Here is a 26,752-nt window from a genome sequence, read left to right as displayed (position 1 = left end):
AACCTTTTGTGCTCAAATTGTTAAACCTAGCTCCTAGTCTATATGTACGATCAGCCTTGTGCCGTAAGTGTAGGCCTTCTGATCAAAATTTGCCACCGATTTGTAGTTGATTGTTAACATCTTGGATTCATGCAGTAATTAGGACACAATAATGGACAATGGACAGGCTGTTTCTGTGCAGGAACAATCAATGTATTGCTTGTTTTAATCACTATTCCTTAATCACATCTACAAGACGTTTAGGCTATTATCTTAATACTTATTTATTCATGCTAAGAACAGTTTTAATTGGTAACCTACAAACGTCAACCACAAACGTCATCCACACGTGTACAATTAAGAAGTATTAATTATAATTAACTTGCTTTGCTGGAAGTTGGACCTCTATTTTCGGGACCTCCGGAAGTTGGAGCTTTATTTTTTTTTTATGAAATATCGGTGTGAAATATCGGTAGCTGTTCTGAGGGTGCCCTCTGTACAGACGCGGACATAAGACCATGTATCCTATTTCTCGGCCCTGAACTCTGTGATTCAACCAGCACTAATATGCACTATGCTTGCTTGAAAATATGGCACTGAACTTTGCTATGTACACAGCAAGTCAAGACAAATTATATTAACACACCACAGCACACCCAAACGCGAGTTTATCCCAAATTATACCAAAAACAAAATAAGTAATTTCTTTATGATTGACAACGACGGACGGTACTTGTCTGTTCTCAGCAGACCCTTCCATTCCCCTCTCTTCTCTAGCTCTACTCACAATCTATGAGCAAATACACAACTTAACACATGACCAAGAATTGCATATTTTTCCACACGCAACCAAGACATGAGGTATAGTCGCACCAGGCCAGAGCCCAGCACGTGATTTAAGCTGTTATCTATTAGCTAAAATAAGACATACCCTTTTCAGAAGAAAAGAGTGGACTTGTTCCTTATATTCAAAACACAAAATCTGACAGTGAAAATGATAACCTTTCTGTTAGCTTGACTTGGGTCTTATGATATGGTTAACCAAAGTTTGAAAATTCCAAGCCACATTGGTCATTCTATAAATTTGGGGTCCCAACTTTTTCCTGTCCCTTTTACATTACTTATCTGACATTACTTATTTTATAATTCTGTATTCCCTTACAACATTATCTACCAGCCAAAGGCCAAAAAAAATTCATCCGAAATTATTCATAATGATAGTTCAATGGTAAATTACAAGATTACTCTGAGTCCTAAATTTTTACCCATATACCAATAGGCAGCGCTACGGTCAAAGCTTCACATCCTTTCAACTCTTTAATCATCTGGACTGAATTTTCAATTCAGACACTAGCTATGAAAGAATGTACAGAAGTTTGTTAAATATTTTGCAGAATTTGTTCTTGTTCAAGCATTTCATTTGCGATAGAATTTCCTATCAGGGACATGTGGTTTTCTATTATAAAAAAAAAATCACACAACTCTCAAACAGCTTAAGTGTCTGTGTATATGTCAATGCTTTCTGAGTAAACATTTTTAAGGAAAGACTATAAAAATATATTGCTTAAAACCTGTTATGCTGTGAATTCTCTACACACTGATGATCTTATTGACTGTCTGTGACAAGCCGGCCGCGTTGATGGCCGTCAATGTCAAGTGGTAGTCAGTGAAGGGAGCCAGTGGCGAGACACGCATACCAATCTCCATGGTCTCCACCCACTGCATGATATCACTACCTCCTGGGATGGTACCCAGAGATACCTCATACACCAAGGAGGAGGAAGGAGAGGCAGAGAACAAGCCATCCCAGGTCAGATCAACTCTTCCATCTCCAAGCCAGGTATGACTGAGCAGGCTTAGCGCTATAAAGACACAATCATATACGAAACCTGTGAGATGGAGGAAACTCTCAAAATGTGGATTGCTGGATTAGAGCTTAGGTGAACTTGTAGAGATGAAATTGTGCAGAAGTCATGAGGGAAACAACAAATGTAATGACCCTTACATATTTGGTAACTGAGAAAAAAAAATTAAAATTCTCATTTCAGGAGTTAATAAGCCATTGCAAGTCATCAGAGTTTAAGTAGAACGCTGACATGCATAGAGTTTGTTAGGTTCCCCTCTTTTTTTGCCGCCTCCGTCATAGTGTATAGAATACATTTTACCCTGATTAACAATGCATAATAACACTGTAGACTTTTGTGTGCTCTTCTTAAAATTGGAAAATATTCTCGATCTTCTAGAAATGATTGAGCTACGTGTATGTATACGTACCTCCCCCTGGGGGTTTGGTAGACTCTATGGTGATGTTGCCAGTGATAGCTTGGCTGATCAGACCAGCATGATTGACAGCTCTGACTGATAGGCTATAGGTTGCATCATCATCCAGGGTAAGACCTGACCAATCAAGGTGGGTCTCTGATGTAGATCCACAGGGTGTCCAGTGGTTGTAGGCGTTGGGGTCACTCAGATGGCACTGATGAGAGGAGAAAGGGTTCAGTAAAGGGGAGAATAGTGTGATGGAGCAGATATGTATATTTAAAACTGCAGGCCCCCAATATTTTCTAAATACTGCCCTTTTCCGGGGGCAAGTGCCGGTGAAAAAAAGGCCATTTCAATGGAAAAGGACAGCATTAAGAAAATATTGTCCCCCCCCCACTACACCTTTGACAAAGATTCAAGAAATTGAACTCTTGTTCAAGTTGTTGAAGCTCTACACTTTCTGCCTGTAGACTTAAATACAGGTCGGCGTCATTGTCATCATATGACTGCAAGCTGCGAGATTTTTGGTTGACAGGTTCTTGGCTAGTGGTTAAGCGGGTCACACTCGCTTAGGTGTTCAGGGTCACTGAGGGCCAAATACATGGGTAGGCTTTAGCGGGCCACTTTAACCGTATGTTCAGGGTCAATGTGTCTCGAATCCAGGGGTAAGATGTGTGAGAGGGATTCGCACTGACTCCGGGAACGTATGAAGGAAAATGACTATTAATGTTCTCAGTTAGGTGGACCAAGGGCATGTCTCACCACCCTTTAAGATGGAGCCACTTTCACACTGTTTAAGTTCATAACTTTAATATCTTTTGTATACACCCTTAGAGTTGTACGACACGTGACTCAGATTTAGACTCGAGTCCAACTAAGCTGGACTCAAGTTGAGCTTGAGTCCCATTTTCCATGACTCGGATTCGGACTTGAGTCACGATGACAAATGACTCTGACTCGGACTCGACCTGCGTGACTCGGTACTCGACCAATTTTACCACAAACCACTTATATTTCCAACAATATAATTACATTTTGAAGATAACCCGTTTCTTTTCAAACCATACAGTCAGAATGGTGCAGAAGAAATGCAACTAAGTACTGTACATACACAGCGCGTGCGGCTGAATTGATTATCCGATACATTGATTTGAGAAATCTATGTGAGGTTTTAGCAGTACCTCAAAATTTAATTCCAAATATAGTACTTAAAAGTGACTCATGACTCGGATTCAGAAGAGGCGACTTGGACTCAGACTCGATGTTTGGTGACTCGAATACAATTCTGTGAGAAGTTGAAGACCTAATAATGGTACACCACTGGCTGATGTGCTGCGAACAAACTTAGTCTTGATATTTGACCTTTTTTGACACTGCATCTACGCACAGAACACTGACCTCATAGGACTGAATTTCAAATGGGTCCATGAATCCATCCCAGGATGCTTTGACAGAGTCTCTCTGTGACTGGTACCTATCGCGTGTGTCATATTGAGTCTCTGACACGGTCTTCAGATTGACGACTGCTGCTGATGAGCTAGGAGGCACTGTAACTATGGTAACGCCATCTGATGATTTCCATGAGGACTTCTCAGCACCATTGTAGCATGTGATGGTTACGTACAGGCGCTGACCCTCAACCATGGCCTGAGACAGACTGGTGGTGATGCTGGAAGTAGCATCAGGAGATGGTGAGCTTGGTAGGATGTCATCAAGTCCAGGCTCAGATCCTGGGAAGAAAGGGAAGAAACACACTGATTGTCTAGTTTTCAAAGTTAGTCAGATTCCTACCAACTCATGCAAGGTACAAATCCAATCTACATCGACAATCTGAAAACGGGAGATATCAACTTACCAACTGCCCACTCACAGTGGTCAATGCCACTCTCAGGGTCAGACGCTGACCAACTGAAGGTCAAAGAGGAATCATCTGCACTGAAGTCAATATCTGTCAAGGGCAAATTAAACGTTATAAGATATTTATTTCCAAGGAACTATAGTTTCCATGCTAGAACAGTAGGATTGCACTGTGTGACCAATCACAAGAGCTGCTTCTGCAGGAAACACTGCATGTAAGCACTGTTTGATAAGCATATGTCATGGAGCATATGCACAACAAATTTTCATCCAAGGATGCACAATTCCATATTACCATACCTCATATATATTCATGATCGAGGGCCGAGTTCTCACTGGTCAATTCAGCATCATGTGCCAGAAGCTATTTTTGCTGTTTACCTAGCGTACGAGTATTCACACACAGGGTAGCAGACTGTCGCATGGGTTACCTGTGCGACAGTCAACTACGCATGCGCTTTACGAAGCAATCGTGGAACTGTTGCAAGGGTGTAGTACGCACGTGGGAACATCGCCCTAGCCACACATGAAAAGACGGTTGCATGTGTAAATGTTAATTAGTGTTTCCCCGAGCTCAATGATGTTGAACAAGAGAATATTGTGGACAATAAAGATGCCTCCTATACTCAAAAAAGGTGTCCACAATGCAGTATAAACTCTTAGGAGTTACTGTATGGTGAGCTCGACAAGTTTCTCAGAAGATTTTATGCCCATGAGGTGCATACTGCAACGGGAAAATTCGGCAACTGAATATGTATGAGGTATAATGAAGCAAATATAACATGGTTTATTTCATGTGGATAGTCGATAGTCGGGAATCAGTTTGCCAACTTCCCGCAATACCTTGGAAAGCTAATATCGACTGCCCACCCTCAAACCATGTTATATTTGTATAGTGCATACTGTCTGCATGTGTATGCAATTGCTAAGGACTGTTTAACCCTCTCAGTGTAACCATTTAGAGGGTACTTCTGCATAGAGGTTGTGACTATTTTCTGCCTCCTACAAATTTCATGTGTTACAGTGGCAGACTTGTATTCCAGTCACTAATCATCGAGTCCGAGTCTGAGTCTGAGTCACCTCTCCCGAGCCCAAGTCATGCAGGTCGAGTCCGAGTCACAAAGGTCGAGTCCGAGTTCGAGTCCGAGTCACCAAATATATATTGGAAATAAATTTTGAGGTACTGCTAAAACCTCACAGTTTAAATGTTTCAATTTTTTCACAGGTTTTCTCTAATTTTAAGCACTGGAAATACATGTATAACATGTCAACTAAGTTCAATATTAGGTTTTGCCCTTCACCGTAAAAACACTGTATACGCAGTGTGTCAACTAAGGAAAGGCACGAGTGTCTGAAAAAGGTTAATCTGGCACCGAACACTTTGAAGTTTGCATTTACACAATATAAAGTGTGGACGCTGGGGTATATGTTTCGATAAATTGATCAATATGTCGCAAACGATCCAGCCGCACGTACTGTCTATGTAGAGTAATAGATCCGATTCTTCTGCACTGCACAGACTGTATCGCTTGCTTAGGAGAGGATCGTCTTCAAAATAATTTGTTATTATTTTGTTGAAAAAATAGGTGATTGTGGTAATTGGTCGAGTCCGAGTCCAAATCCGAGTCCACAGGGTTTGTGATCGTCACTTGAGTCCGAGTCCGAGTCACTGAGATTGGGAGTCACGGAAAATGTGAGTCTGAGTCACACAAGTCTGTACAGTGGACATGATGTGAAGTGGACGTGTCAGTTTGTAATATACAATACCATGTGCATCGCCACCATCTTTGACAAAATGAATCATGGGTGGCGTTAGATCGATCAGTAAGGAGACAGAGGTTGCTATGGTGATGAGATCAGCTGCATTTCTTGCCATCACGGTGACGTAGACGTAGGAGCCATGTGCCATCATGACGTCAGTATTGATAGCGTCTGTCTGTGTACCCACTGATGTGAAGCTTTGTAACTGGGTGCCGCCTTTGGTAGTACCTGGCAAATTTACCCCCCAAAAAAGAAGAGTAATTAACGGATGCGTACAAACATCAAGGTCATGTCATACTGAATACTGCATAACAACAAAACAGCAGGGCCCAATTTGATGTCGCTGTTTAATAGCTAACACAAAAGTTGTGCTTACTAGCCTATAGAAGAAAATTGTGCTAAGATTAAACACTATTTCACAGCGTGCATGTGCAAATGGTCCGTTATGTGCGCATGGAGATATATATTGTTCCGTCACTGATTTTAGCAACTTTTTCCACTGGGGTTAAGCATGCTTTTGTTAATACTGATTATGATCCCATGAAATAGATGGAGGCTCTACTAGCAGACAATCGTGTGCTTTGCAGCAACATGAAATAGGGCCCTGTATCAGAAATGTCCACACTGCAGCCAACAGCATGGTATAATGACTGCAGACAAATATAAGTCCAAGACTCAACCTACCTATGGCCCAGGTGTAGTCGACTATGGGACTCTCAGGGTCAATGAAATGCCACTTGGCCTGGATGGACGACCAGCTGTGAATGAACTGGGTATGTACCTCTACAGACCCTTCACCGGTACTGGGTATAGTGGTAATCTGCCTAACCTGTGTTAAACAAGAAATGGGATGGCCAGATGAAATGGTGAAATCAAATGGAATGTATGAGCAGGTTATAAGGAAATGGATTGAGATCCCACACCTATATTAGGACAAGTTGATGATACTAAACAGTAGTAGAATGTACGATCAGTGGGTACTTGGTTTATCTTGATCTATGCGGTAACTAAACTAATAGTTTATTTTATGAGTCAGCAACATTTATGTTCAGAAGTTTTGATATTGATTTGTACATCCAAGGTGTGAGTGATAATTTGGAAATTCAGCCATGACTTTATTGAAACTGTATAATCATGCAAGTTTCAAAGAATTTATTTTTTACATCGGCTTAAAACAATGTAGGGGATGTGTTTACAACCTACAAAATAAACTATACTGGGCCTATAGGAGATTCTTTTCACCTGAACACTATCCAATAAGATTCCATTTGATCTTCCTTCAGATGAGATTTTCAGTGTTGCTACGTCTCCACTGGCTGTGAAGTAAAATCTGTGCTGATGCCATCGGATGGACCTGAGACTCTGGTCTGAGTGACTGTGTGCCGGCCGGTCATACAACCTGAAGATGCGATCCAATCCTGGGGCCTCGATGCGACCCTCCTGATTCAGCAAAGGGTTGTGGGATGGCACCGGGTGACTCGCAAAGAACACAACTTGGTAGTGGCTTCCCTGTGTTGTGTTGAAGGTTTGGGAGATGGAGCCATGAAGAGACAAGAAGGAATGACCATCTTGAGCAATCTTCTTCCCTGAAGTGACCACAGCAAATTGGCTGTCAGATCCTACATCCCACTGAACTAGTACCTCACCTCGTTTGCCATCGGTAAAGTGCACACTGGTTGTGGATGACATTTCTTCAGTTGACAAATTGGTGGCAGAAGTGGGATAAGTATCAGAGACATTGCCGTGATTTGGATCAGATGTACCCGAGGCTTCATTTAATGTCTCATTCTCAGCAATCACTGTTGTATATTCATATTCCATATCTAAAGAGATCGACAAGATGGTTTCAAACATTTGCTTAATTGGATCAGAAGAACCTATTATGGAAGTTAGGTTTGAAATAGCAAAACTTCTTTTCTCTCAATTTTGTTCTAATGAAAACTGTTTAAACAAGTTATATGAAAATATGAATAAACCTAATAATGTTATACTCTCAGGCTTTTTGATTCACCTGTTATGTCTGGTTCCTGCATCCTTTCAAATGATGGATTCTGGATCAAGTTATCCCCTAGATTTATCTGTGCTAGTGGCTCAGGGGGTGTAGTGTCCGACACAAACCCGTCTGAAGAGACAGATGCAGACTGCAAGCCAGCTGCATCGATGGCAGAAATCTTGGAGTAATATCGGATGCCTGATAAAAAATAGGAATCAAATTCATAGTTATTGGTCACCAGGAGACAAGTATTTGGTCCATATCTTTAGGCTTTGGGATTCAGATGGTTTGCACACCACCTCCCCTAACTTTTTCACAAGACTATTAGTCGGAAATATCTTAGATAATACAGGCCTGTTTTGCACAATTACAGAATACCATTTTTCCTATTTCCTGGAAGATTTTTAAGGCATTTAGGAAACTCAGTCTGACCGTCCTCTAAAATCCTCCACTAAGCCGGGAAATTCTTTGTACTTGAACTTTCAAGGAGCATCATGCCAAATATTACAATAGCAGCTCAGGGATCTACAATAACAAATTTATAATGAATCCTTCAAAACTGCATTGTAGATTATGAAGGATTTCTTTTAGATTAAGTCTGCTAAGGGGAAAAGCACCGTCTTTCCACAGAAAGCAGATGAGTTTGCTTGATATTAGAAATTAAAATTTTCACACAGACTTGCTGATATTCAGAGTCAAAGAATTTATATCTTTCAGCCAGAAATAGTCAAAATGAAGTTAGAGACAGGCTTCTCGCAGTGGTCATTCAGGACATCGAGTATCCGAGACGTTTGATAGACAAAACCTTACCATCTGTGAGAGGCACAGCTAGAGTCTTGGAGGCTGACAGGTGGATTCCAACATTGGTGCAGGGCAGAATGCCATCATCTGCTGGGCTAGAGGTCTGTCCAACGCACCACTCATAATGGTCTATGTAGGATTCCAGATCCACAAAGCCATGCCAGGAGGCTGAGATCAATGTGCTAGAGTTCTGGTATTCCACGTCATGAAGATCTGCAACAAAGAAGTAAAGTTCAGAAAACCTCAGTTCAGGTTTGTTCTGCTTTTAGCTATGGAAAAATTACTCTTTGGATATCAGCATCAGATTCTATAGACCTTTATCGTGCTGCCACCATTTCAGTCATGTTCCCTGTATCCAATCATAGTTGAATGATGTTTTTGTGCAAAAAGGAACCAGACTAATTTTCCTTCCAACCTTGCTTCGGTTACGTTCATTTGAATGGGGAAAAATGAAGATGGCCGCAACAATTCCATGGTCTATATTCAAATTGATACATCAAAACCTTCCTACACAAAAATTCATTCTGTGCCAAGACGTAAATTCAATCAAAATTAGTCAAGTGACTGTTTTTAACAGCTAAGAGCTCCCAGCCTACATAAAGCAGGATTGACTGGCTGTGACTGTCTATGTAACTTGGTACACTATGCTTAAGTGGATGGACTTTTTGACTGTCTGTGCCTGTTCAAACAGGAGGAGGGTTAACATTGTCATTATTACAAATTTTGTTTGAGTGTAGAAATGTATAGTAGAGATGATGTACACAGATATTTTAAAATTTGTGGACCATCAGGGTAGAGGTCTTTCAATCTTACCACAACTGCAATCCTATGTGTGTTGCTTTTGTGTGACTCATGACGTTTATGTCCAACAGCAAGACACTTTACAACAATTACATACTGGTACATGATTGTTTCCTGAGTGAAGAGACTTTTGTGTCAGTGTGATTACAGCAGTGATTACGGAAGTGATGCATTAGGCACTGACAAGGAATTGTGCAAAGAAATACAAAGCACAAGAGCTGTTCAGAGATGCTTTTGAGTCACCATTATCCATGAAGCATTATCTGTACATGATGAAGGAGAAACAAGGTGACTATTCACCTGTTCCATCAAACACAAGGCCTGCATCTGGCCTCCTTGTGTCCACCACAAAGCCATCACTGCTTTTGAGCGTGTGCAGACCAGCTTTGTTGAACGCTCGTACGTTGCTGTAGTATCGCAGTCCACTCTTTAGATTCAGATTGGTGAACTGTGTGGAGGACACACTGGCCGGGAAGGTGTGGTCAGCAAACTGACGAATATCTTCACCTGAGAAACAAAATGAATTACAGGTAGAGTACATCATTTTTAAATTTGTGCATTATCTTCGTTTGAAGCAACAAAAGTACTCCAAATCAAAAGAAGGGTGCTTAACAACTAACCTGATGAACTTTTAGCTCAGTGATTGCTATACATTCCGAGAAAACAATATGCTAGGATCTTGATTTCAAATCAAAATTTGCCGAGTCATGTTTTGAATTGCGCTCGAATTCGGAACATGTTCTCATTCAGCCGATTGCAGCTACGCAATGTCCCGCACTGAACCGACAAATTACAGCAACCGCACTCGCTTGTGGGTCGTGTCAATGCTTGTGCATACTCATTCACGGCTTTGCCAAATTAAAAACGGACTACTAACGGAAATCTATTCAAAAATGTGTCTTAAGACCCATAGTTGGAAATGGCCTTCTTTCATTGTTTTCTTCAAAATGACAGCTTGCCAGAAAGAATAATTTCACAGGGAGTTTAGTCCCATTACTAGCTTTAAACCAAGAATGCTTTTCCACAATAATTTCCTCAGCTACTTTTTGGATAGCTGCAAATGATGGACTGTACCTTTAAGAATATGTTACAAGTTGTTTACATCTCTTACATTCTGTCCTGCAAAACACGACAATAAGGTATCATAAATGGGACCTTTAGTCCTACTGGTAAATGTTTCGACTTCAATGAGCAAGGGTGACTCATATTAAGAAAGCGAGTTTTGAGTTGATTCGGTGAGATTTGAGTGTATTTACCTCCTGGGTAGGTACTCAGAGACACCTGGTAGTGGGACATTGCTTCGTCTAAAAACACTCTCTCCCAGGAGATAAAGAGGACGTTAGGATCCGTCAAGTAATCAGTGTCTTTCCTGGCATCAGATCTGGCAAGATCTTTTATCTGGAAACAAAAACATATTTTATTCAGGTACTTTGACAACATTGAAGGAATGATTGATTTAAGAGGTTTGATAAAACTGCAATTATGGCTTGTGTATTCTCAATGATCTCACACTATTAGAAGAAAGAGCACTGTTAGAGAACCAAAAAAGGGTATATTGGCAGGCATTGTCAGATTCTCTTTGTACAACTGACTCTCTCTAATTCTCATACCTTTGTGCCTCTGACTGTTGATATTTTTGGTGGTGTGATATCCGGGGTGATGCCATCTGATCTGAACACTGCGTATGTAGTAGGATTATACCAGGCCCTGATGAACACATGATATGTGACTCCTTTCTCCATCTTGTGATCTATAACAAATATTAACATTAGTTTCTTTGCTTCTTGTACACAACAAAAACAGGGGGAAAAAGCAAGTTCAAGGTGACATTCTGCTCACTTAAGAAACTCAACCAATCAGTCCCTGTTGTGCCCTAAACCGCCTGAGCAATCTATGGATTATGGATCGACTCATCAGGGAACAGATACAATGCAATACAGGGTGAGTAAAAAAACCGAAACCCAAATAGCAGGACAAATTTTTGAATGAAGTTTTATCTGTAACACTTTCAAAATCTAGGATATCAAAGCCCAGTAATTAAGCTTTCTTTTAGTACAAGAATAGTTCAAATCACTCATGCACTTTTCAAGTAACCAAATTTTGAACAGAAACACTGTTTTAAAGTTCTGTCCACGGATCACAAAAATGTACATTCCTACAGCAAGACGAAAACGATTCTCATGGGGTTGTACATGAATTGTTTTCGTTTAATACTAAAAGAACACTTTTTTTGTGATCTGTGGATCAATTTAAAACGGTGTTTGTGTTCAAAATTCCATTACTTGAAAAGTACATGAGTGATTTGAATGATTTTTGTACTAAAAGAAAGCTCAGTGATTGGGCTTTCATATCCTAGATTTTGAAAGTGCTACAGGCAAAACCTCATTAAAAAATTGGTCCTGCCATTTGGGTTTCGTTTTTTATTCACCCTGCACAATGTAGTACATGTGATACCATACCAAATTACAATCATATTCATTCTGTACAACATTTATTTAAACAAATCTGTTTTTTTCTTCATAATTTATAATGTTGACTTATTATAAATTGGACGGATTTCATTACCTTCATCCAGCGTGATGATAGTTTGGTTGTCCTGTCCAACATCATACCATAACCTATCCTGTACTGGATCGAAGATTCCCACAGGATCTGACGAAGAGTCATCACCGATGCTCCATTCAAACCTGCAAATATTATAAATTCATAAATACCTACGGCAGTTTACCCAATCCTATTGGTAGAGAACCAGTCACGTGGCCGGCTTTAAACGGTTGATAAAGACCGGCTGAAATTTCACATGAAATTTGGACTCCTCTAAAATCCGGTGCCAGTACAGTTTTATTGGTTTAATGTTCACAATCCTCACGTAGGCATGCGCAATACATGTACCACCAGTGAGTCAGTGAGTTCATAGTCCTAAATTCACACTATACAACGGCACAGCTGCGTTCTGCGCCACATCACGCAGTACGCGCCACATCACGCAGTACGCGCGCGCTAATCTCCATATAAGGAGTTGTTTACTACTTCTCGCGAGAGGGCCATACCATAGCACAGCTAGAGGGGTGTTTCGAAAAACATGAAGTAAAGTTGTTGGCAATATCTTACAGACCTGAGTAAATTAGTTTCAAAATTCAATCTTGCAATTATATCATAAACGTCGATCATAGAACGACATATCAAAAACCCCTTTAAGGAGCAGTGGCCACCACTATTAAACTGGGTAAAAGTTTACCAAGTATCAATTTCTAAAGATGCATAGTCACTCAAGAATTACATAGTAAATAGTTCACAGATATCAATTCCATAATCGATATAAATCACATGTCTCACCACTTAATATGCAGTCCTTTCTGCTCAGTGACTTGCCATACTGCAGCAGCCATATACTGAGTGGCGGTATCATTAATATCAATCACATTATTGATATCATCATTCATCAGATCCAATACATCCAAAACTTCTATCTCAGTGTTGGGGTTACCTTCAAGTCATCGTAAAAGAATGGGTCAAGACAATCAAAATAACAGTTTAACAGCACTGGTTTGAATCCTGCTTAAATAGTTACCAAGCTGCATGTCATCATTTCCTTACTATTATAACTGATGATTATCACTTTTCTGCTTTAAGATGTTCGCTCACACCTCTAAAACTCATGCCTTTGTCATCTCATCATCTCAGAAAATATCCGTCTGCTTTCTACTTGTCAAACTTTGTCAGTTGGCATGTTATTTTCCAGCTTTGGTTCATGGAAGTACACTGCGAAAAAAAGCGTCTCTGCTAAGTATAAAGCTTGACTATGGGCTCCGTGCGCCAACACAAGAGGGCGCGTTTTTGCCACTTTTCAGAGCATCGTGGACAGGACACACAGCATGTGCATACTGTACTGTACTATACTGGTTAGCGCACAAGTACACACGACTTCCTGAACGTGCCAAAGCTATTAGTCACAGTGTCTTCAAGTGAGCGTCAGGCGTAGTCAGCGCATGAATACATTTGAATTTAACGTGCGATGGTCTCCCAGACTAATCCCCGCCCCCAATATCTTTGGATCATTCGAAATACGCAGTGGATGGACTGGGAACCAGTCTAGGTCTCCCGAACTCTCCTTTCTGTCTGTTGAAGGGGTTCTTGTGCATGAAGCCCATGACAGACTGAGGGTAACTTGAGAACCTTGTCCTTGGATCTCCATTTAGTTCTAAGGATTAACCCATTCGTCTCTGTACTGCCCAAAAGTGCCAAACTCGTCAATTCTTTATACACCCCTCAACCAACCCAACACTCTATGGTGTCACAGATTCATCAATGACTAAGTATGGCGTATAGGTTAAACAAATGATTGAAGATTTTAAACTCATATGATGATTTGTGCTGATAATTGCTACCCTTGGTAGCAATTTTCAGCACAAATCCTTGATTCATTTCCGAGATAATGGCCTCCAAAAAAAAAAACAAATTTACGCGTGTGCGAAAGTGGGCGTGGCACATCATCATGTCATCATGTCGCCCGCAGGCGGGATGCCCTTCAGCGTCTCCAATCTTCCCTATCCTTTATGCAGGCAGCCAACAAAGATGGCACCCCATCTTTGGAAGGCCATATCTCAGAAACCCTAAGGAGTTGAGGCCTAACCTGTGCTTGTGTTAGGTACTTCTAGATTTTTTAAAGCAAAATCTGAGTCGATCGCCATAGGACCTCTGGTTGGAGTGAATATGGAATGGCCTATACACCTAAACTTACTGTGAGTGACATCAGTGCAAGACTGGTCTGGATTACATGCTCTATCAATGGGTGCACACGCACAATGGCCCTTGCATGTTGTAGGGAAGCAGCGTCGCAGCAGGACAAGGGAGCCCTCGTCTGGTAGAGTAGGAGAGGCTTCGAAAGTGGAATGATGGCGGCTACTTGGTATCCCAACCTAAAGAGATATTAAAAACAATATGAATTCAAAAGGTAGTTTATCTTTTTATACTTTCATTGATCACGTTACAACCAAACCTCTTTCTAGAATGAGACAAAGTTTTTATGACCAGTAACATCTTTTCACGAGATGAATCTGCGTCAGGGTGATGTAAATCAATATTAGGTTTAACCCTTTTAACATCTTAAAGGTAGGGTAGATCATTTGTCATCTGTGCATATTTTTCGTTTGAAGCAACGAAAGTGCTCAAAATCTAAAGACGGGTACTTATAAAACAACTAACCTGATGAAATGTAAGCTTAGTGAATGCTGTATATTCCGAGAAAACAATATTCTAGGATCTCGACGAGTCATGTTTTAAATTGCACCCAAAATCAGCATCCAGGACACGTTCTCATTCAGCCGATTGCAGCTATGCGATGTCACACACTGAACCGACGATAATTAGCAGCCACGCATGTGTGTGCGTCGTGTCAACGCTTCCGCACGTCCATTCACGGATTCGCCGAATTACAACCAACTACAAACGGAAATTTCAATTATTGGAAATGACCTTTTTTCATTGTTTTCTTCAAAATAACTGCAAGTCAGAAGGAATCATTTCACAGGGAGTTTAGCGTCAGTACAATCTTTTAACCAAGTATGCTTTTCAACAAAAATTTGGTCAGTTACTTTTTGGATAGCTGCAAATGATCTACCCTACCTTTAACTCTACCTAACTGAAGTCCATGAACCTCGGCTTTCACCATTTGGTATTGTTTCATGATGAATGGAAATAAATGTTAATTATAAGTTTGATTTTTCACTTTTAAAATATGGCAAAATATTTAAATACTCCACAAGTTTCTCCTCAGTTCATACTTGATTTCTTTCATAGAGACCTCGAAGGAAGATATCCTATCATAATATCATATCGTTTTTCCAAATGGCTGACCTCCAATTTGAACTGAATCTATCAAACTTGACAGTGGCTCCAGTTGAAGATACCAATTATGAGTAAAATTTCAAATAAATGTTACACCTGCCAATCAGAGGTTTTACACTTTTCCAACCAAATGTGATTTTATCTACATTTGTATAGATTCATAACAAGAATTACAACTCATTACCCCATTAACAGCCCAGATGGAGATGTAGAGATATGGATGAGATGGGTCTGTTATACTGCCCTCTAGTGGTATGATGGCTGTCTGTGCAATGCCTTCGTCCAATGACATGCCGTCATTGCTGTGGTTTACACGGACCGGTCCATTCTTAGAAAAACAAAATTGTCATTTAGTTCACTTTTAACACACAAGAGTTCCATAAACTGAATAAAATATAACATTCTTGAAAACCACACTAAACCAGAATTGGATTGTTCAAAAGAGTCATCTAGAGCAAAGAGCACTTCAGATTCTTGCAATTAATACAACAGAAAACTTGACATATAGAAAACTGAATCAAAGGACAAGTTCGTGCAAGAACTATTGTTAACCATAGTTCGAATAAGTTAACCCGAACTCTGTCTAGTCGACGATGGTTGGACTACGCTAGTCGACTATTTGGAACCAGCCTACTGGGGCTGGTCGCATCACTGGTTATCAGTAGCCTCGTTTCATTACTTAAGTGCAGAGGGAACCATTGACAAAAGGTTAAACGTAGCGAGTTGTACTACCCGCTGGTGGGCCTCGGCGATATCTCTGGTTCATTCAACAGGTCAAAGAACGTAAACAATCCAAACAACTTGTGACCGCCATATGTTGACAATGGTTCGACTACACTTTCATGTCACAGCGCATGCGCCCTGTTTGATTACCAAACAACCATTGGTTGACTAATGCTTGTTGTGCAAACTTGCCCAGAGATGCAACAAACTGAACACATCAATGAAAGATCAAATACAATTGAATAAAATGGTCAACAAATGAGTAAAACTTTTTGGGGGGCACATGTTGAACTATTTATGCAATTATCTGAAAAATTTCATTTGTCCATAACAGCCATATATGCTAGACTTGAATATCCAAATAAAGCACACATGTACCGGAGTGAGTTCAGAGCCGCTGTACGTGAGTCCGACAGAGACCAAGTAGTGGCTGATACCAGAGTGTACATCAGCAAATCCCAGCCAGGCAAGTGCTAAGGAACCAGTGGATGTACGGGGGTCTTCAAGCCACGTCATCCAGCCAGAGTGGTAGCGTGGAGGAGATGGGGTGGTCGCTGGACTCTCCGTGGTAGAGTTGATTGAGTCCGTGGCGTTACCGACTTCAGTTGTATTTGCTCCATCAGGCTGTTTTGGAGGTAAGTATATAAATCGTACCACAATAACTCAAAGAAAATTCACATTCACAAACATTTTAGCAGGATTCAAGGGACAGTTGTCTTCTTTGTGCGATTCCGGCAGTCCCTGATGTAGGGCACAAGACATCCTATTATTGATTAGAGGAACGTGGAAACTGCTGTTGCTACTTGGAGATTTCAACATGCGAACAGCAAACCAAAACTGGTACTATACTTAAAGGGAAAATACAACATTTGCAAACATCAAAAAATAAAACTACCAAATCATTTTGAAATACTTTGCTGGACTGTTAGTGAATGACAGTGTAAAGCATCCTGTAAAATCATGGCACCTGGTATACTGTCATTTTCAAGAAAAGTGGTATTTTTGTATCAATTTCCAACGCAGATCGGCCGATCAGCGTTGGAAACAACTGGCTTTTTTTCAAATACTGGCCCCAGTTGACCATCGCACTTGTTTGCAATCGATTACACACCTATGAACGGGTACAAGCCAGCTAGACTGGTTCCCTGACCTTACAATTCCCCAATATATGTAAACTGCTCTGTTTCTTCTTAAATGGAGTCAGGGAACCAGACTACAGGAAAATGATTGTTTTTCTTGGTTTTTATAGCATTTTCGAACCCTAAACCTCAAAAAAGTCAGTGTAACTATATTTGCTATATATTTCCAACCCCCCAATTCCATCCATTTCTGAAAATTACAGCAAAGCAAATGATGTATATTTCCTTTAATTAAGTCTGTCAAATGCTTTCCCTTCAACAAACTTCCTAAACAATTTTTCAATTATAAATCCCTGTATATCTCCTCATTTAAACACAACAGATGTACTTTCTTAAGTACGAATTTTTACAAGAATTTCAATAAACAATAGCAACAGTGATTCAGCATTTTGTCTTCTTTTATTCATTGAAAGCTAAATGCTATGAAAATTCTACAAAACTGTCAAAGACTGAACAGTAATATTATAAACTCACAGTTGTACTTGGTTCAGTTGGATCAATCCAGATGATGTGATGACGCTCCAAGTTAGCAGCACTCTCTGTGCCAACGGCAAACGTCCCAACAGAAGGTGGGCTGCCATCAACCTGAGGAAGAGAATTGATACAAGAAATGATGGTACAGTGCCATCTTACTAATGAGAGAACTAGTTAAAAAGGATTATGGGTGGGGATAAATTAAGACAACAGTAACACTGCAGACATATCTAAAGTAAACATCTTAGACAGAGACGCATGATACTTCGAAAGGGGGGTGAAGGAGGCAGCCTACATAAGGGCCTACAAACTTTCTCTGAACCGGGACCGGGGGGTACAAACTCCCAGGAGTCTATGACGCGGTGTTGGAATCACGTGTCTGTAAGATCAAGGATGCAACACCCGCGTCATCCTGCTGATGGAGACTGGAGTTTCGGTCAAAAACTTTCAGGTACAAAATTCTCTAGTGATGTGATCAAAAGTTTACCTCTAAATTGTAAATAACACTAATGGTAATAATGATGACTGATGACAACAGAGATAAGCACTATGGCATGTGTGTATGGCAACTCAAAGAACTGAATAAGCCTTTTCGGAGTTCCAACTGCGCATTCGTAACCTGTGACAATGCGCAGTGTTTGTCTCAAATGGCCTTTGACATCATCGCGCCACTGACTTTACAAAAAGGCTGTTTGTGCATTGTGGGTACTGTCAAAGGGCATTTGAGACAAACAATGTGCGTTGTCACAGGTTACGAATGCGCGCAGTTGGAACTCCGAAAAGGCTTATTGATTACTCTGATGGATGGAAAGGTCTACCAGAGATTAAATGCAAAAATACTAAAAACTGTCATGAAAGGTCAAGTTGGTGGAGAGGTACATGGGTGGTTATGATCAGGGATTGTGAAGTGGATGTCACTTACCAAAAAGGATTCCGTCTTGGCCTGTGTGCACAGACCAGCCATGTTACAAGCCACTACGGTAACGATGTAACGACTGCCTTCATGTAATGTCAGATTGGTGAAGGTGTAGTCCAACTCACTCCCTGCAATCTTCAAATGATACAAGAATCAGATCCATTAAGTTGCTGCCAATAAACATACACTGCAATCCAATTCAGACAAACAACGGAATGCGAAGTGACAAATGATCGACCTTCAGCTGTCAAAAAGGCGGAACGGCTGTACAGGGTGTTTAAAAAAAAAAGGCAACCCAAATGTTAATGTAAACTACAAAAAAATCTAATATTTTCATATAAGTTAGAAATCATGTAAAACACCAATGTGTCCTCTTTCCAATGATACCTTGATTGCATGTCTGTGGCCACGGATGACTGAGCATTCATTGTTATTCTGTCAAGGGTCAAAACCTGCACTGGGCCTGGTTTGTGCAAAAGGGTAACTGGTATTGTGGGCAAGTAGAAGGGCTTAATTTAAAGGGAATGTACAACATTTGCTTTTGCTGTAATTTTCAGAAATAAATGGATTTGGAGGATTAGTACATGTATGTTATAGAAAATATTGTTAAACTGACTTGTTACACGTTTTGGACTTGTAGACGCTGGAAAACCAAGAAAACCTATCATGTTCTTGTAGACTGGTTCCCTGACCCCACTTAAAATGAAACAGAGCAATTAATACACTTAAGGAATTGTAGGCTCAGAGAATCATTCTAGCAGGCTTGTACCCCTTCACAGGTGTGTAATCAATTGCAAAGAAAAGTCAGAATAACTAAATATGAAAACTTAAGGACAGTTTTGAAAAACAGCCAGTTTTCTCCAACGCTGGTCGGCCGACCAGCGTTGGAAAAATACAGTTTTTCTTGAAAATGTCAGCACACCAGGAGCCACTATTTTAAAGGATGATTTGGACTGTCAGTCCCTAACAATTCAGTAAGGTATTTTGTGATAATTTGATCATTTCGTTTTTTGATGTTTGCAAATGTTGTATCTTCCCTTTAAAGAAAGAATGCATCCTTTTCTTTAAAACAATTTATTTAATTTTAAGTTTTAAGTTTACCCCAAATGGCCCGATGCCTTCCGTGGCCACCACCTCTTTCCACCCAAAGCTCTGCACAAAGTCTAGTCCATTTCAACCCTTGCACAACAAACCAGCCAGCAGTCTTAATAGCTAGGTAAAACTTGGCCAAGTACAGGTTTTGACCCTTGACAGAATAACGAATGCTTAGTCATCCGTGGCCACAGACACACAATCAAGGTATCATTGGGAAGAGGACACATTGCTGTTTCACATGATCTTTAAATTATTTGAAAACATTGATTAGATTTGTTATAATTGACATTTACATCTGGGTTTCCTTTTTTTAATACACCCTGCAGGTATAAATGTTATTACCTAGACCGATTGCATATGTTGGTTTATTTGGTAAACTTAGCTCACTCTTTGTACTTTCGATTTCACAACTCCCATCTCAACCCATGAATATGTTTGTACCGATAAGCAGTTTACCTTTATTGATGGGATATTCACATCTCCATTGTGATGTGTGCTGACTGATACAAACTGGTCTTTAATACCACTTTCAGGGTCACTGAACTTCCAGGAAAAGTGAATCAGATCCCGCAAAACCTAAACAAAGAATTTTACAGGTTAATTTCAAACAGATATTTGAAATCGACAAAACCTAATATAAATTTTACCGTGGAAAAATGTAAAAAAGGGGCATGGAAATTTGTCAGTCCCATAGGGGTCCAGAATTAACTATCACGGACAAATTTCCAATTTTGGTTTATTGAAAATTTGTTATAACAAGCTTTGCACACGTTTGCAGCATTGCTAATGTTGATAGCATCGTGACATTTGGCGTGATCCCTGGCTACATAGCATTGGCTTCTGAATAGCGCCTCTTGAACAAAGACATTGACAAAATGGGGAACCACCAATATAGGGCTGGATAGCTTAGTTGGTACAGCCCATCTGTGGTTGCAGGTTCAAACCCTGCTCCAATTTCTTTGTTCACTTTTTTTTTTAATGGTAAAATGTCAAAAGGAATGACAAGTTATGTACATTCTTGTGTGCTTGGTTAACATCTGTCATTTTCTATTGCTAAATTTTTTCATAATGATCCAAAATTGTCAAAAATGGAGAGCAAATGCCACTTTTCTGCTTCGTGCTCCTTCTGCTTATTTTCTTCTCAACCAGTTAACACCAGGAGTATTTTGACAAGAACGGAACGAGGCAAAGCATTTATTTTCAATCGACCTCAAGCCAGGCAGGATGAAGCCATCACCCTCATCATATGTCCGGCCTTGCTCACTGCGAGCGGGTCGCTGACAGGTATTTCCGGCCTCACTTCCTCGTGTTTATCTGTCATCCGTTCCGAATACTGCAAAAATTGTGCAGTAAGGCCTCATACAAGGCCTCTGGCGTGAACGGTTTAATAGTCTATTCAGTTCAATGCACGTACAGGGTTGTCTCAGATGAAGAATGAAACAAAATGGCCGTTTTTAATTGTGAATTACTTTTATTTCTTACTTGAGTGTTTGTGGCAGCCATCCCCCGAGTCACATCCACAGCGGGTGCATCCACTACATCAGGAGTGCTAGAGTCCACACGGAACCCATTAGATGTAGCCTGACTCCACATACCAAGCCGGTTATAGGCGCGTACAGTGATGTAGATATCAGTGCCAACTGGCATCTGGTCAGCTGCTGACAGGAATATCACAGCATCTTCTGACAGCTCGATGCGTGTAGAGGGGAGAATGTCTGCAGCTCCTGGTGTCGTGCCAGCGCGCCAATCGTAGTGGGAGAGGCCTGAGTGAGGGTCATGGAAGCCCCACCAATGGGCTCGCAACTGACGCCTAATGAATCATGAAAAACAAGAACATGGAACACATCATAACAACGACTCAAGTATAGAAAAATATGTCAATTTACTACCTTATATCCCAAACGGCACACTTCAATTTGAGAAGCTACCAAAAAAGGGCAGCAGAGCAACCAATACAGAATCCTGTTGGTCACAGGTTCAAATCCAACACTTGTCAAAATTCTTAAAATAAAACTCAAATGAACCACTAACCACCTATCCCTGTCCAGAACTGATGGATTTGCAAGGAGACTGCTTACATGGGACTTGATCAGTTTCAGTTTAATGAGTTTAAATTGAAGTGGAGCTATCTGGATTAACACGTTTCAATTGTGCATCTTAATTCAATCGAAACAACTGGCTGCCCCCCGCCTTGCAGCCTGCATCAGTATTCTTTCTTGCTTTAAGCACTGTGACTTTCAATGATTTGGGCAATTGGGGTTTCTCCAGTTTAGAAAGTGTTTGTATTTTGTGATCACCTTGACGATTGGTAGCTGATATCACCACCCCCTCCAGGACCACCATCATAGACACGCCCCTGCAATGGGGGAGAGTCATCCACCGTGACCCCATCAGAGGTCACTGAGGTACAAAGGCCAGCAGCATTACAGGCCGTCACTGTCACGTAGTAGGTCAGACCAGGCACTAGGTTCAGGTTTTCAGCAAGGACATCTGCGAAGAAATATATGGTCATCAATGTTTAGATGGGTTATCATTATTTTCTAGACTACATAAATCCAAGTCCATTGGTACACATTCCATTGGATGAGAATTGAATAGGATGACATTCAAAGGTAGCATAGTGTATGTTTTTATAAGTGCCCTTATTGGGTACTTGCACTAAGGGGTCTAACGGTGCTCTACAAGGTAAAGTCTAAATAGGGATAAAGGGAGAACAATACAAGTGTCCCATAAACCCTTTCTGTATATGCGGGTCAACATGTAGACACATTCAAATCGTGGACCTTGAACAATAGAGGACAAAATAGGGTCCATGATTGACTGAAGGTCCACTTTTGATGTGCGTGTACATAACATATAGGAGGTCTTCCTAAAAATGTGAAGTACAAACAAAAGAGGGACAGCAGGGGGTCTATGATTGAAGACAAAGAACGCGTGTGTGTGTGTGCGCAGGTTGCAGTGTTGTAGTACTCATACTCGGTACTCGCACTCGAGTACTACTCAAGTACTTTTTTAGTAGTACTCGTACTCGTACTCGAATGTCAAAGTACTCGTACTCGAAATGACGGTACTCGTACTCGGGCAGCAAAGTACTCGCACTCGAAATTTCAAAATTGTACTCGACCGTCAAAGTACTCGTACTCGAATAGCAGTACTTGTGGGAAAAATGGTACAGCTTGACTTACCACGGCCTTATTTTATCAGTTTGAAATGGTTGATTGGCTTGTGGAGAAATCAAAGTTTCATGATTTTTCTCCACTGTGCATGTCCGGACAAACACATTTAATAGCTAGCCGTGAGTGTGAGTCTGTATATCGGTCTGACTGGGCCTGGGCCAATTATCGGAAATACAAATACTCGTACTCGGAAGAACAAGTACTCGTACTCGGAGATCTGTTCCTGTACTCGGAGGTACAAGTACATGTACTCGTACTTGTACTCGGCAATGTAAGTACTCGGCAGTACTCGGTACTCAGAAAAAAGTACTCGACTACAACACTGGCAGGTTGTTTACAGTCACGTTTGATCCCCTGCAACATGGCTGGCAAGTGGCCAAGCAGAGACAAAGCCTCGTCAATCTTTACTTAAACAAATATTATTCAATACTTACCACTGTCCAATCCCACATGCTGCTCAGTCACAACATCGCTACACCCTGGACACATCCCAGCTCTCCAGGAATAACCAACAATAGCGCTGTGCGGGTCATGAAACCCTTCCCAGAATGCCCTGATCACTCTGCGATCCTCCTGGAAGTCTCGGTCTCTGTGATTGGCCGGGGCATCCGCTGGGTTCCCATCAAAGACATGGCCAGCCAATGGCGGGCTTGCATCAACTGTGAATGCTCCGTAACTCTTCAGTGTGATCAGGCCTACAGTATTGATGGCCTAAAAAAAAGAACAATCACATAAACCACGGACTTCGAAAAACCACTGTAGTTGTGATCATGAATATACATGTACATTGCAAATCTAGATCTGTTATCACCCTTGTATCAGACCAACACAAACAATCAAATATCTGACAGTTTACCTTCACAGAAATGAAGTATGAGTGACCTTCATGAAGGTGCAAAGGTCGTGAAGGGTCACTGACCCCTATCTCTGTATTCTCTCCAGTAAATGGCATGATGTCTGCATGACCTGGATGTGAACCCACAGCCCACTCATAATATGCTACACCACTCTCCTTGTCTGAGAAGACATTCTTCCAACTGAAAGAAATAAAAGAAGCAAGCTGGTGTGAAAATTCAACTTATGTGAAGAAATAATTTAATAACTAAACATCGGTGGATTTTCTTCATTGAACATATCATTCAAAAATAACAGATACTTTTATAATGTTAAGAAAATTGTAATCGAACAAACAAATCTATTTTTCGAGGTGAAACTCGAAACGAGCACACTGGGAATGCAACCGTAACTACTTCATTTTGGCTTACTGCCACCGTGTTTATGATAATTGCTAGGGTCACAAAGGGTATACCTCTCACCGAATCATGTGATGGGTTTTTACTGCCTTATTATTATTATTATTCTAAGATGTTAGGCTTTGCATGGTGGAGTATCAATATTGCTTCTGTAACACCATGTAGTTGTGTGTACATTCGCTCAGTAGAATAGTTCCGATAAGAAGTGTCCTGCTAGTTCAAAAGGAACTTGTCCGGCTTATTCGTCACCGTCACCACGAAGTGACCTTAACCCCCGCAAATGGAAAATGTGTGTTTCCAGATATAAGCGACTTAAGTTGATGTTTTGAAATGGTGATCTGAATATCGTTTTAGCCTGAAACTTAATATTTTGCATTGTCTGAAAGCCGGGATGTTGAGTGGCACGTTAATGTCTGATTTTTATCGAACAAAATAACTTTTAAAGAGTTATCAAATTAATTAATCATCAGTACACTTCATGAAAACTCAAAAATCAGGTAACGCTGTGTTGGAGTTTTCACGAAGTGAAGCTACCCGTGTGTATTAGCTATGGGCTTAGCGTTAGTTTGTGACAATTCCAGAAGTGAGTCGCACTTATCACGTGACATTTGTGTTACTTCGTAAAAACGCGTTTTTGACGAGTAGTTTGCAGGCTGTTTACACGCGAAAGAATGGTAGAGTGTACGTCGTGAAAACGCATTTTCCGGTTTCGACCCATTAAGTTACAAATGTTAATTAATGTTAATTAATATTTTGACAAAACTAATTAACTCTGTGAATAGTAGCTTTTTGAGGTGACAGATTATGTGTAAATAATCACCAGTTAGGAAAAAATCGCAAAATATAGATTTTTCGATGTTAGTGTCACTTCGTTGTGACGGTGACGAATTATCTACTTTCGCTAAGAGCAGGCCGGTTGAAACGTTGAGACCAAACTTATCTCACTCAGACTCAGTGAAGATAATCCACCTTCCAATGTACTTAGCGAAAGTAGATAATAAGCAAGACAAGTTCCTTTTGAACTAGCACGACAATTCTTATCGGAACTATTCTTCTCAGTGAAAGCACACACAACTACATGGTGTTACCGCAAACTGAAGCTGTATCCCTAATTATTGTAATGTACTTTTCACATTTTTAAACTAAGAAGAACTTGTCCTGCAATATTCTTCATTTTTGTTTCATAATCGACATGCCTGTCTCTTAAGAAGGGTGACGAAATGAGAATGTGTTACTCTACCTTGCTGAGATGGAAGTTGTAGACCGGATGAAGCTGCCTCCAATGTCCAGTGTGTGATCAGCATTGATGACAGGAGGCGACATATCAATGGTAATTGAGTCTGACATGGCGTGTGATGACAGACCAACAAAGTCAGTCGCTGATTGGAAAATTAAACATGTCAAAAGAAACGTATAGAGGAAAGAAACATTGGCCAAAAGGAATAATGTACGTGACATGCCAGTGTACAAAAACGTATTCGTTACAAAAGTGCAAAACCTTACCAGATAGATTTAATTTTTGATTGGTTGTGACCATGATCATGTTACCACAGATATATAACACTTCACCAGAAAGATTTAGATCTTATGATGCCTGACCTGAAAGATCTGAAATTGACTTGAATCACACACAACATGAACAAAACATTAAAATCAAAGCCCCTATGCCCATCTTTCCTCCTTTGGAGAAGACGTGTATTGAATGTTTACCTCTAACAGTGGCATAGTATGTGTGTCCATTCTGCAATCTCAAGTTGTGTACGATAACGCTGTTAGTGATTCCAACACGAGTGAATTCTATCACATCACTGCCACCTCGCATCGAACCTGCAACATATAACAATTTGTAATGTTACAAAGAAGAATTATTTTCACACGGATAAACTAAACCTAAGATGAAAGTGACTTTTGGAAATAAAAAATAGGACCGAGGGTCCAGATAACTAGAGCTGCCATGAAAATATCGCAATTGGCCTATGAGCATTTACCGCAGTCTATCCCTACAGTCAGGTGCAAAGCATATATGTGTCAAAGCACCTATGCCCATCTTTCCGTCTTTGAAGAAGACATGATGGGGATAGACTTCAATGAAAATATCGCAATTGTCCTATGAGCATTTATCGCAGTGATATCCCCACAGTCAGGTGCAAAAACCACAAAATACAGAAACGAAACGATTGTGGATGTATGCTCCTACCGATGGCATATTCATAGTACTTGACCCCTGAGTGATGACTAGCCAAACCATGTTCCTCAATGTCAGTGAAGGACTCCCACTGTAGGACTAACTCTGAGCTGCAACTCTGTCAAAAACACACAACATTGAAAGGTAAGGTTCAAAATCAAAGAAAGATTATCCTTCCTCAAAAATCTATTTCAAAATAATGGACAGTGCTAAAAAAATACCCAGCATTTATACCTAGAACTTTTTCAGATACGTGTGATGTCAGCAATAAGTAAACGTCAGTTTTCTACAAGGTAACCCAGTCAAAAAGTTGGAATTGTCTGACATATACTAGTCAGAAGGTGGATTTCCTATATTTATACAGTCGGTTAGTAAGCACACTTTTCAGTGTACCTGACCAAAATCAACGATGACCTCATTTGACCCCTAGATGACCTCTGACCTGAAATGTCTCAAGTCATCTGAAGTCCCCCTACCCAAAGAATATTGT

General features: G+C 40.5%; 1 protein-coding gene across 1 annotated transcript in view; it reads right to left on the bottom strand.

Moving 5' to 3' along the window:
• Positions 1–1,247: 1,247 nt before the first annotated feature.
• Positions 1,248–26,752, bottom strand: part of LOC119729120 — a 62,258-nt gene continuing 36,753 nt past the window's right edge. The window contains exons 27-53 of the mRNA XM_038201638.1: positions 26,275–26,380; positions 25,788–25,904; positions 25,318–25,456; positions 23,681–23,861; positions 23,259–23,535; positions 21,946–22,138; positions 21,131–21,458; positions 20,105–20,224; positions 18,560–18,688; positions 17,638–17,748; positions 16,403–16,648; positions 15,486–15,629; positions 14,196–14,373; positions 12,791–12,941; positions 12,020–12,141; positions 11,065–11,204; positions 10,711–10,852; positions 9,755–9,961; positions 8,663–8,866; positions 7,871–8,050; positions 7,102–7,682; positions 6,544–6,688; positions 5,866–6,087; positions 4,097–4,189; positions 3,640–3,971; positions 2,254–2,455; positions 1,248–1,841 (exon numbers count right to left, since the gene is read on the bottom strand). Coding sequence (XP_038057566.1) covers positions 1,570–1,841; positions 2,254–2,455; positions 3,640–3,971; positions 4,097–4,189; positions 5,866–6,087; positions 6,544–6,688; positions 7,102–7,682; positions 7,871–8,050; positions 8,663–8,866; positions 9,755–9,961; positions 10,711–10,852; positions 11,065–11,204; positions 12,020–12,141; positions 12,791–12,941; positions 14,196–14,373; positions 15,486–15,629; positions 16,403–16,648; positions 17,638–17,748; positions 18,560–18,688; positions 20,105–20,224; positions 21,131–21,458; positions 21,946–22,138; positions 23,259–23,535; positions 23,681–23,861; positions 25,318–25,456; positions 25,788–25,904; positions 26,275–26,380 — 5,262 coding nt within the window. The 3' untranslated portion in view covers positions 1,248–1,569. The remainder of the gene's footprint in view (positions 1,842–2,253; positions 2,456–3,639; positions 3,972–4,096; positions 4,190–5,865; positions 6,088–6,543; positions 6,689–7,101; positions 7,683–7,870; positions 8,051–8,662; positions 8,867–9,754; positions 9,962–10,710; positions 10,853–11,064; positions 11,205–12,019; positions 12,142–12,790; positions 12,942–14,195; positions 14,374–15,485; positions 15,630–16,402; positions 16,649–17,637; positions 17,749–18,559; positions 18,689–20,104; positions 20,225–21,130; positions 21,459–21,945; positions 22,139–23,258; positions 23,536–23,680; positions 23,862–25,317; positions 25,457–25,787; positions 25,905–26,274; positions 26,381–26,752) is intronic.

This window comes from Patiria miniata, unplaced genomic scaffold (genome assembly GCF_015706575.1).
Source record: "Patiria miniata isolate m_02_andy unplaced genomic scaffold, ASM1570657v1 HiC_scaffold_1, whole genome shotgun sequence".
In the NCBI taxonomy this organism is placed as follows: Eukaryota; Metazoa; Echinodermata; class Asteroidea; order Valvatida; family Asterinidae; genus Patiria; species Patiria miniata.
This window is presented reverse-complemented; position numbering and strand designations above follow the sequence as displayed.